The sequence below is a fragment of the Branchiostoma floridae genome, chromosome 13 (assembly GCF_000003815.2).
Source record: "Branchiostoma floridae strain S238N-H82 chromosome 13, Bfl_VNyyK, whole genome shotgun sequence".
Taxonomy (NCBI): Eukaryota; Metazoa; Chordata; class Leptocardii; order Amphioxiformes; family Branchiostomatidae; genus Branchiostoma; species Branchiostoma floridae.
This window is the reverse complement of record NC_049991.1, coordinates 1,045,332-1,057,258: the sequence shown is the minus strand read 5'-3', so window position 1 is coordinate 1,057,258 and position 11,927 is coordinate 1,045,332. Positions and strand designations below refer to the sequence as shown.

At 39.6% G+C, this 11,927-nt stretch overlaps 1 protein-coding gene across 1 annotated transcript; it reads left to right on the top strand.

Moving 5' to 3' along the window:
- Positions 1 to 1,364: 1,364 nt before the first annotated feature.
- LOC118429718 (mucin-2-like) lies at positions 1,365 to 9,969 on the top strand. The gene is made up of 6 exons (XM_035840332.1): positions 1,365 to 1,645; positions 2,008 to 2,139; positions 4,419 to 4,655; positions 5,195 to 5,329; positions 8,283 to 8,606; positions 9,123 to 9,969. The coding sequence occupies exons 2-6, from the start codon at positions 2,061 to 2,063 to the stop codon at positions 9,353 to 9,355; spliced, it is 1,008 nt and encodes a 335-aa protein (XP_035696225.1). The 5' UTR covers positions 1,365 to 1,645; positions 2,008 to 2,060; the 3' UTR covers positions 9,356 to 9,969.
- Positions 9,970 to 11,927: the final 1,958 nt, after the last annotated feature.

Genomic DNA, 11,927 nt, shown 5'->3' with positions numbered 1-11,927 from the left:
AGTATTTTCTATAGAGAAACAGTGATAACGTATTTTGCACTTTCACTTTATATGCTACGTTACGTGTTCGTCGCCATTGGTGGCTGCCTTTGCTTGAGTCATCCAGGGTAAGGTTTTGCTTTGAGAGATGATAAAAGCACATACATGTATCAAGAAACTTAAAAGCCGTCGCATTCTGATAATAAAACCTGTTATTAATTGATTAAATTTTCAGTCATAATTTTGTCCCTGGTAGATGAACTTATCCTGCTGTTGTCCATGCTACACCTAATGCCATTTTATTCTTGTTGCCAACATATGTGTAATTTATGTTACCAAACAGCTGGTGAGTAGAAAGACAAGGCCAGATAGACATGATTTTTTTTCACTGTTTTATCTGCTTAGCTGTGTTTTTATGTAACAAACCTGTGAAAGAGAAACAAAACACAGATGATCGAACATGACAGTAACCCCTCAGGCCATTTTTTTTCTCACTTTGTACAGATAATTTATATCAAATTATGTCATTTACTGGTTACTATTGCTCTTGTTGAGATCATTAGAGGACTTTATAGACATAATTATAGACATAATGGCAGTGGGTATTTGTATATTTCTGTCACACAGGCAGTCAAAACACATGCTCTCTGTATTTCAGGACATAAAACAATGGGTTTGATTGTCATTTTTGTGATACTTGCCTGTCTTGCCAAGTTTGGTGTGTCTGGTGAGTATGGTTTAACAGCTTAAACCTGTAACGCTGGTTCAGCGGGGTAACCAATATCCGTTGATTTCAGAAATGGGTTTTTAGGGATGTCAAGTTGACAGACGGTAATTTTAAACTACAATAGTTTTAACATATTACAACTTCAAACCACCGTCTGTCCAGGTGATATCCCTTAATACCGTGTTAGCAAACACAACGAATATAGGTTACCCTGCTGATAAATGTGAACTAGCATTCAATATATGATAAACTTCTGTCACAATATACTAAGTAAACATTTCAGTTGCTGACAATGTTTTGATTACAAACTGAGGCATGGGCTGGCTTTACCTTACATTTGGCTAAAAAGAACTGTTACAGCCAATTCAACTAGATGCTGGGAAGACATTAGTTACCAATTAGAAATATTGCATGTTACTCATTTGACAACAATACAAAATCATACCAGAACTAGCATATTGACCATTTTGGGCTTGTAGAATTATTTTTACTTAGACCCACCGTTATGCAGCCTGGTTATCTAACAAAAAAAAATAGTTCTGCCACAAACTTAACCTACATGCAAGTGAAAAATGAGAATACAGACTTGACGTACGCACAACAGTGAACCACCTTAACCTGATGCGGGCCCGCTCTGTTTAAAGAATCGGACATGTGTGTTAAGTTTACAAACAGTTCTGATCAATGGTGGTATTTGTTCATTGATAATAGAATGCGAGAATGGTGGTACATTTAGGACACAATCCAGAAGTACAATCGAAACAGACGACCACCCGGCCCCGTACCCACTGGAACCCTGCACCTGGACACTGGAGGTGAGGCAAAGCTCGGTGGTCCTGCTGACCTTCAACACTTTCGATGTCTGGCCGTGGACAACCCGAGGTTGTACCGGTGACTCTGTAACTATCATCGATGGAGCCAGCAACGGCACCAAACTTGGTACATGTAATAACATCCTTTTTCAAAAGGTTTTCAATGCAATTTCATCATCATCACCGCATATACTTAAGCTGTCACCGAGGAGAGGCACCATTTCCACTATCTTATGTCTGCAGGACAGGTGTTCTTACAAAAATATGTTAGGACAATGTAAACCTAGATAGTAGATGTTTTTTGCTACCTTGCCATTGTACTGGACTATTGCCTCCACTCCCACTTTGCAGTATTACGTTATATATCATAAAAACAGAAATAACTTCTATCTGCTGTGACACTGTTACCTAAACAACCTCGGATGTATGAAATGAGACGTAGGGTTACTGCCTGTAGGAGGTTAGTTTGACACCCCCCTGTACTTGCAGGTGAGTTTTGTGGGCAGGTCCTCCCGCCTGCCTTCGTCTCCACTGGGAACACCATGACTGTCATCATGAAGGTGGGAAACTACCGGAACAGCTTCACGGGTTTCTCAGCTACATTCAGACCAGCTCAGCCAGGTTCGTGGGTTCAGGAAATCCAAATATGAAATATGCACTGCTTTCTTGGGTTCAAAAGATGTATTGTCAATCTGAATGTACTATACTTCTGTTTGTTCAAAAGATGCACATATATATTATAGTGTCAGGTCAGGTCAGTCCCATAGCTTTTTAATCAGTCGTAGGCTGATATATCAGCTGTAGGGGCAGCACAACAACAAATGTCATGCTGACTCAACAGGCTTTTAGTCCCCTGGCTGATACGAGACAGAGGTTCGCCAGGCCTCCGTCCGGACGATTTGTAGTGAACCACCAACTCCAGACAGAAGGAATTGCTCCATCCCACACCGCACCATCGCACGTGTGGGACTTCTTTAACGTGCATGGGATGTGGATCTCCCCATGCACGGGACCCATACACGGGACCTTCATTTAATTTCCTATCCAAGGGATGGCCCTAGCCGAAGCTAGGTACTCATTTTCACCTGAGTAAAGTGAGGAAAGTCGTGTACAGTGCCTTTCGCAAGGGCACAAGATCGGTGACACGCGGCTGGATTCAAACTCGAGACCTCTCAGTCCAGAGGCAAACACGCTGCCGTTGTGCTATGCGATCTCACATATTATAGTGTACTTGGTTAAAAAGATATATGGATATATATAAAAACAAACTGTACTTTCGTCAGTCCAAACGTGACAGACGTAAAAATATACTGTACTTTTGTGGGTTCAAAAGATGCAGCTAACTTGTATAAAAAGAGGGGTTTTCGCGATGTTCGATTTTCTTTAAAACAACTTTATTGGGTGTGGAATAATTTTCTTGCATCGAATATGCAACTTTTGGATAAAAAAAGCTCAATTTGGTCTTCTGAGGCAAAAAGAGCATTTTGTCACATGAAAAAGCGTTTTTGCGAAACAATGTCCAATTTTCTTCAAACCAACTTTATTGGGTGCGGAATAATTTTGTGACATCAAATAAGCAACTTTTGCATTGAAAAAGCTCAATTTGGTCTTCTGAGGCAAAAAGAGCATTTTTCACATGAAAAAGCGTTTTCGCGAAACGATGTCCGATTTTCTTCAAACCAACTTTATTGGGTGCGGAATAATTTTGTGACATCAAATATGCAACTTTTGCATTGAAAAAGCTCAATTTGGTCTTCTGAGGCAAAAAGAGCATTTTGTCACATGAAAAAGCGATTTCGCGAAACGATGTCCGATTTTCTTCAAACCAACTTTATTGGGTGCGGAATAATTCTGTGACATCAAATATGCAACTGTTGGATCAAAAAAGCTTGATTTGCTCTTCTGAGGCAAAAAGAGCATTTTGCCACATGAAAAAGCGATTTCACGAAACGATGTCTGATTTTCTTCAAACCAACTTTATTGGGTGCGGAATAATTTTGTGACATCAAATATGAAGCTTTTGGATCAAAAAAGCTCGATTTGCTCTTCTGAGGCAAAAAGAGCATTTTGTCACATGAAAAAGCGTTTTCGCGAAACGATGTCCGATTTTCTTCAAACCAACTTTATTGGATGCGGAATAATTTTGTGACATCAAATATGCAACTTTTGGATCAAAAAAGCTCAATTTGGTCTTCTGAGGCAAAAAGAGCATTTTGTCACATGAAAAAGCGTTTTCGCGAAACGATGTCCGATTTTCTTCAAACCAACTTCATTGAATGCGGAATAATTTTGTGACATCAAATATACAACTTTTGGATCAAAAAAGCTCAATTTGCTCTTCTGAGGCAAAAAGAGCATTTTGTCACATGAAAAAGCGTTTTCGCGAAACGATGTCCGATTTTCTTCAAACCAACTTTATTGGATGCGGAATAATTTTGTGACATCAAATATGCAACTTTTGGATAAAAAAAGCTCAATTTGGTCTTCTGAGGCAAAAAGAGCATTTTATTGCATGAAAAAGCGATTTCGCGAAACGATGTCCGATTTTCTTCAAACCAACTTTGAATCCTAGAATTGATGTTAGATCGGAAAATATAACATGACATGTGTAAATTCCTCAGCCATAACACTAGCCTAGTGGGTGGAGTTATGTTTGACTGCTAGAGTGGCCATTTTAAAATCTCCCAGCACATATTGGGAGGAACTTCAATGACAATCACCAACAGACAGAAATATTAAGTGGTCAGACAACATCACTACTTTGTGTATCTCTTCCCAATAAAGTTGTGGATTGAGTTCTCCAATAAAATTATTTTTTCGTTAAACTGTTACATTGCAATATTGTATTACTCATAATAGAAAACTCTAATCACTAATACAAGCACTGAATCACTCCTCAGACCTGGACTCTGGCTGTAATGACCTGTCATCCTGGACTGAGTCCAGCAGGGGCGCCATCGCATCCATGTTCTACGGCACTGAGAACTACGTTAACGACGCCTACTGTAGGTGGACAATCACTGTCGTCACAGGGAAATCCATCCGCTTGACTTTCCCCAGAAGCTTTGAAGTCGACGTGGCGCTTGGTTGCAGTGGAGCAGATAACCTCAAGGTCTCTGCAAATGGCGTGGAGATAGGTAAATATTTTCTGTTCCAAACCCTCCATAAAACTCATTGAAAGATACACAACACACATTAGTACATTTAGATAAAGTACGTGTACATGTAGTATGCTGTATATTGCCTGCCCCCTTAACAAATCTGTCAGCTGTGTCAAGACTGAAAGAGACTTTGGCCAAATTTGCAGGATACAGATCCAGGGTACTGTCTTTTCTTTCTTACATCACTCGAGAAGACATTTTGCATCAAGCTCAAGTCTTCATACATGTATAAAATCAACCTCATGATTTTGCTGGGTATCCTAAAGCCATTACATTGTAAATCTTAAGGTTTCCTCACTCAGGAAAACTTTCCATTGTTTCCTCTGACATAAATGGATTTATAAAGAACTGAATTTTCAGTTAATCAGAATATCCTGAACACCTGGATATCTGGAGTGTGCATGCCTCGAATAACTACTGATGCTGCATCAGTAGATCTTTTTTCTTCTTAAATGTGGTGGTCTTTGAGTACCAAGCAGAATTAGCATAATGTTAGAGTGCAATATTTTCCATAGGGACATACTGTGGTTCCAGTAAAGCCAACACAGGTCCTGCAGACATTCTGTCCTGCTTCCATGAGATGACGGTGGAGTTCAGCACTGACTCCGCTGGGACATCACCTGGCTTCATTGCTGAGTTCTTTGAAATAGGTACATACATACATACATACATACATACATATTGAAACAGGTACATGACAGAGAATACAGAACTTCTTGCGATACTGTAATTGCAGAAACTTTTATGGTGATTTTATGTTAGCAGTTTTCACACTGGCAGCTTCATCATAAACTCAAAATCACCATGAACATTTACATTCTGTCTTCTCATGCCGCCTATGGCACCCCCTTCTCACTAAGTGTATGTACTATAGATTGTCACAGTATCACAATAATGAAATGTTTGAGGTACTTTGCTATGGTGAAGACATAACAAATCATTTTTTGAGTTCGCATTCATTCATATCTCCATACAACCTACATGTATAACATCATAGTAGAAAAGTACTACTGTACTTTTCAGGGTAGATATCGATTAGATCAATGACAGTTGATCATGCCAGCATTGTCAAAGTCAAACGTTGACTGTTCTGTGCGTCTGTAGCACCCTTGCTGCATGAGTAACCAGTGATTTCTGACTTTTCACATTTTCACATAATATACATCTTGTAGGTGCAGGGTTCCCATTACAGTACCAGTATGTGGCTACAGTATATTACTGTACAATGAATTTAAGTTCACAGGATGGTGCTACCATGAACACACAGCTTATTATTCACTGCTTTACGAAATCAGACAAGCAATTGCCCAAGTAAAGAACAACAAAGCTTCTGGAAACGATTTGATACTTAATGAAATGATCAAATGTGCAGCCCATATACTTACAAGACCGCTAACTAAGCTCTTTAACCTTTTTTTGTCTTCTGGCCACTTTCCTAAACAATGGGGTGAAAGTCACATTGTCCCAATACACAAAAGTGGCCCCAAAGATGATCCCAATAACTATAGGGGGATCTCTGTCATTAGCTGCCTCGCTAAGCTGTTCACGACTGTAATTAACAAACGTCTTACTAACTATCTAGATGAAAATTATCTCATTTCCGCCAACCAAGCCGGCTTCAGAAATAACTTTGGAACTAATGATAACCTCTTTGTCATTGACACATTAATATCTAAATACAATAACACTAACAAACGCCTGTATGCATGCTTCGTAGATTTTAAAAAAGCATTTGACAGTGTCTGGCGGGAAGGTCTTCGTTATAAATTACTGAACTCAGGAATAGGCGGAAAATTGTACAGTGTAATAAAATCCATGTATAGCAACCCACAAACGTGTTAAAACGCCAGCTGGTCTGACACCCCTATTCACAACAGACAGAGGCGTAAGGCAGGGGTGTAACCTCAGCCCTGCCCTTTTCAATTTATTCATAAATGACCTGGTAAAAGATTTAGACAGCCCTGACTGTGCCCCACCCTCCCTGCATAATCTACTTGTATCCTCCCTGCTATATGCTGACGACGTAGTGTTGTTTTCAGAATCTGAAACAGGTTTACAATGCGCTCTGGATAAACTCCATGCATTTTGCGAGAAATGGAAACTTCAGGTGAACCTAAAGAAAACCAAAGTTATGATTTTCAACAATCTCGGACGAATCTTCAAAAACATTAATTTTACTTTCGGTAAAGATACTATAGATATTGCAACCTCCTATTCTTACTTAGGCCTGACGTTATCCCCCTCAGGTACCTATTCTCTAGCAAAGAAACAACTGTCCTTGAAAGCACGCAAAGCCATTTTCAGTCTGAAATCCCTGATGCATTCATCTCTGTCTCCAAAGGCTCTGCTCACACTATTTAGTACATGTATCAAACCTATTATATTATATGGTTGTGAGATTTGGGGTAAAGCTTATTCAGATGACAGTTGCCCAGCAGAAATTACACAGAACCGTTTTTGTAAAAATGTTCTCGGTGTACATAGAAATTCAAGTAACATAGCTAGTAGAGCAGAGCTTGGAATGTACCCAATAGACATAGATATATCCATACGTACAGTTAAGTATTGGCTGCACCTCAAACAGTTGGACTTCTCAACACATCCCTTACAAGTAGACGCTTTACTCTGTCAGCAATCTATACCGAATAACAGGCTTAAGAAATACTGGTTACAACACGTAAAGGAAATTCTAGACAATACTGGTTACTCTTACCTATGGAACTCTATGAATTCACAGCTAGACAATAAGCATATATGTACATCGTTAAGAAAAAGGTTAGAAGATATATATATCCAGACATTTTCTCATAGACTGTCCACAGATAATGGTAAGTTAAGATTTTTCAAGAAACTAAAGAAGGGATACTCAATGGAAACTTATTTAACGTTACTAGATAAATTCGAGGTCAGATCGGCAATGTGCAAACTTAGAATTAGCGCCCACCCCCTTGAAATTGAGAGAGGGCGGTACAAAAAGCTACCTGTGGGCGAAAGAACCTGTAACCATTGTATGGCAAAACCGGTGGAAGACGAAATACATTTTATTTCTAACTGCCTCTCTAACGATCAGGAAAGAAAGGAGTTATTTGAAGAGGCATGCAAATTCCACAAAAATTTCCAAACGCTTACCGACGAAAACAAAACTATAACGCTGTTAACGTCACATAACCCACGCATCATAGAAAAAGTGGGACACTTCGTCTTCCACTGCTTCCAGAAAAGAAGTCAAACCCTAAATACGTAGATTGTAGCTCTCAGCAGTCCATACCATTGATAGAATAGTCACTCGTTTACACTTGTCACCATTGTTATCTATACCAAAGTATTTCATTTTATACATGTTTATTATATTCTCTGTATGTTTCATGTTGCAATTAGCCCTCGGGCAAGAACTTGCAAATAAACTTCTATATTGGTGGCCACTCTGAATTTAAGTGGCACCACAATCACACCGTGCTCCATCCTTATGGCTGCAAAAGAAAAACTACATAGCTCAGAAATGAAAGTAAGCATGTGACCAGTACAGTGATGTGTATACAAATTTCAGCTGAGAACTGATACTGTATTCTCAGTTTCTTAACATTATTCTAACCATTTTGACAGACTGCATGAGTACCACTACGGTTCGTCCTACTAGTGTGGTATCTGGTTCAGGAGGCAGTACTAGCGGAGGTTCAGCTACTGATGGCAGGGACACTACTACAGCTGCTGCTGCTACAACCACTTCACCAACAACTACATTGATGGCAACAACCCTGAAAGCTACGACACCTGTACAAACAATGACACCCCCTCCTTCTACAGCTGACGCATCAAGAAGGATGTCCACTGCATCCACAAGGAGGGAACCGACAACGGCTTCACCAACAACTACATCAATGGCACCCACGACCATACCAGTGTCTACTAGTACAGTCACTACTTCTGGTGAGTAGATCAAACTGGCAGTCAAGTAGATTTTGTTCCAATCTACATCTGGTCATGTGATACTATTCATCATAGCCACCTTCACAGGAAGCCACCAAACTAGCTTAATTAAGGCTTGAAATGTAACGCTACAAACTATCAAATCATTATACATGTAACTGTTACACATTTGTAGTATTGTCTTAAAGCTGCTGTTGAAATATATATCCACAACACTGTTTTGACATCAACTACTGTAAATGCAGAAATGTTCTCGGTGGATTTATGTTTGCGGTTTTCGCGCTGGCCATGTCACCGCGAATTTAAAACCACCACGAACATTTTTCCAGAGCATTAAGATACTACAGTGCATGGTGCTACCGCGAAATTAAAACCACCACGAAAAGTACTTTTTCCCGCTACCGCGAAATTAAATCCCCGCGAACTTAAATGCATTTACAGATGAACTGAAATGCATTTACAGTATATCACAATATCTTTACATCATGACAGAAATGTTCCTTAATTTCTAAACAGCTGGGAGAAATCCCATCCCACACCCCAAACCATCAGTCCAGTCATGGATCGTACCAACCGTGGTAGGGGGTGTACTGCTGGCTGTGATACTGATCATCACATGCTGCTGTATCCAGTATTGTGGAGAGGATGATTGTGAAGATGAGTCAAGGGTCTATGAGCAATCCGAGACTGTCAATCAGAGGCAAAATTCAAACGAAATCCAAATCATTATGATCAGCAACATTAGGTGAGGAAGAAAGAAACAAAAGCATGTCATTGAACAACTTGTGCAACTTTGTCCACTGAAAGGTGGATAGTAGTTACAACTGTATACATGCCAAATATTCATCGCCTTGTGAACTTTTTAAGACATAATATTTACTGATGTCCTGGGCAATATTGTTGGCCCTTTTTTTCAACTAGTATACTGTATGTTTGTTTGTAACTTGTTGTAGGAGGATGTGCAGATTCTGTAACCTTGTACATGAATGTAGTCAATAAGATCACCAGGAGTACATCTTCCTTCATTTTCATTTCTGTGTTATTGCTGCCTTTATAGGGTTCTGTACAACGTATCTCAATGTTTGCTATGAATCAATGGCCAAACTGTTCAAAAACTCTTTACTAGTGGTGAACAATCCATCCTGTTACATATAGCAGATTATTCAAGTAGATAATGCCAGGATAGACCCAGCTTTTGTAGGGACTAATACATGACTGATGTATAAGCATGGTGTGACGACTAGCAGACCACTGCCAACATGTGTTAGGGACCCATGCTGCAACATAGTCAAATACTGGAACCAATATTACTAATGATACTCTACTATAATAAAGCTATAACTGTTCTATACAGGTACCAGTGCGCATTTTTAGTATGTATTTCTTGCTCTGCCATATGTTATCAAGATCTTTATGTACATACAACAGTGGCAAGGCAGCCTATCAACATTGTATTATAATGACATCTAAATATGAGAAATCAAATAAAATTGGTGTGGCCCAATAGTCTTTAACGTCTTATTCATTCAAGTACAATGTACATTTGAGATCCATCTTGAGATCAGACATATTCCTCTTATTTTGACTTTGTGAGGTTTTTAAACTACTTAATGCTATAAAAGATGGGGAGGAATATTAATAACCAAGTAACTACATCACCCATTAACTTAGACCCCATGCATTCACACTCAAAAAGAACAAGTGGATCAAACATGATCTGAATCATAATTTTGCAATCCGATTTAAAAACATGCGTTCACACTCGTTTTCAGACAATCCGATTAATCACACACAAAACACGCTGAGAGCGATTCTGCAGAAGTAACTCCTGAATCCACCACATATAGAGAGGAAAGCGAAACCATCACACAAATATTGGCACTAGACAAAGCACCCAGCCACTGACTTTTATTGACCCAACACAGTATATATGTGGTGAATTCTTGATTTACTTCATGGATCAAAGTACGAAATGTTGCCACCTTGAGTGTGTACAATATACAATAAGAAGTATTACTGAACCAAAACCAGGAATGATCCACTTGGCAGTCTTACATGACACAGAATTTGTACTCTCCAAGCAGAGGTTCGGCCATCTGCCTAAACACCTCGTACGGTAGTGTACACAGCACAACAACCTTGTATGGCACTCTAGATACATTGTTTATGAATTTATGAATAACAAAACGCAGAAAGTCTTGAGTATTTACCAGTTATTTTGAGTTAATCTGCTGCTTTCAAGATCAAAGCAATTTCTGGTCACCATATTAATTATTAATGGATCGTCTGTGTTAGGAGTCTGCATGGAGAAGTTTTCAATCTTCAGTCCAAAGATGACAGAAAGACAAAACTGTGCTACAGACTATAAATGATTACAAGTGAGTGAGTTGAAGTGACTCATGGATGATAGCATAGCACAACTCTGTCATTGTCAACTTATAATACTTGAATGTATACTAAGTATTTTTCAGCCTCAAATTGCTTCGATCTTGAAACCTGTTGACCAACTCACAATTCTGTCGACTTCATAGCTTACATGTTCAAAATTTAGGAATCTTGTTGTTATTTTTGCCCATTTCTTTATATCACACTCTCTCATTAGATTTGGAGTCTGCAGAAGATGTCATTGGTAACTACATCTAGATTAATGATAGACAGATTATCCGAAAAAAGTTTCATCAGGTTGGTAAAATATAGGATACAAGAGAATTCTTTTTACACAACCAGCAGTTACTTACATTGCTTACTTTTTCGATGTCTCTCAGACACCTTCGTCAGAGCTTCTAATTGGAGTTCTGCTTCTCACCGCTATATGTAGCCGATGTAGGTGGCGCTTTGGCAGTGAGAAAACAATCCCAAATGTGGCTAAGCTTGCATACCCCCTCGTCCCGGTTCATCACTGGGGTTGACTTTCTTATCCAGATGGCCTCCTCAATCCACCGGAGGGGGCGAAGGTCATAGACAGGGAAGACAACAGGCGGGCACGGTGGATTAAGGAGGCCATCTGGATGAGAAAGTCACCCCCAGTGATGAACCGGGACGAGGGGGTATAGGGCTTATTCAGTCACGTGATCCACCCCCAGGGATGAGCGAAGTCGGCCATTTTGGGGTCCACTTTGAGCGCGGCTCACAGCGGCTCGCTATGCAACTCTCCGTAAAAGTTGAAAATATTTCTTATGCAACGCACCGCATGGTCTTTTTAGCGAATGCCCACAAACGCCCACTCTAGAGAAGTCCGCGCTGCACGAATCTCATTTTTTTTGCTTGGAATATGTCCACGTTGTGCTCCCATGTATTAATCCTGAGTTTCAAGTCAATCCA

Excerpts from the sequence above, each read along its gene's own strand:
- LOC118429718 (XM_035840332.1), top strand. The coding sequence starts at position 2,061 with ATGACTGTCATCATGAAGGTGGGAAACTACCGGAACAGCTTCACGGGT. Across the intron at positions 4,656-5,194 it reads TGCAAATGGCGTGGAGATAG|GGACATACTGTGGTTCCAGT; the intron begins GTAAATATTTTC and ends TATTTTCCATAG. Across the intron at positions 5,330-8,282 it reads TGCTGAGTTCTTTGAAATAG|ACTGCATGAGTACCACTACG; the intron begins GTACATACATAC and ends CCATTTTGACAG.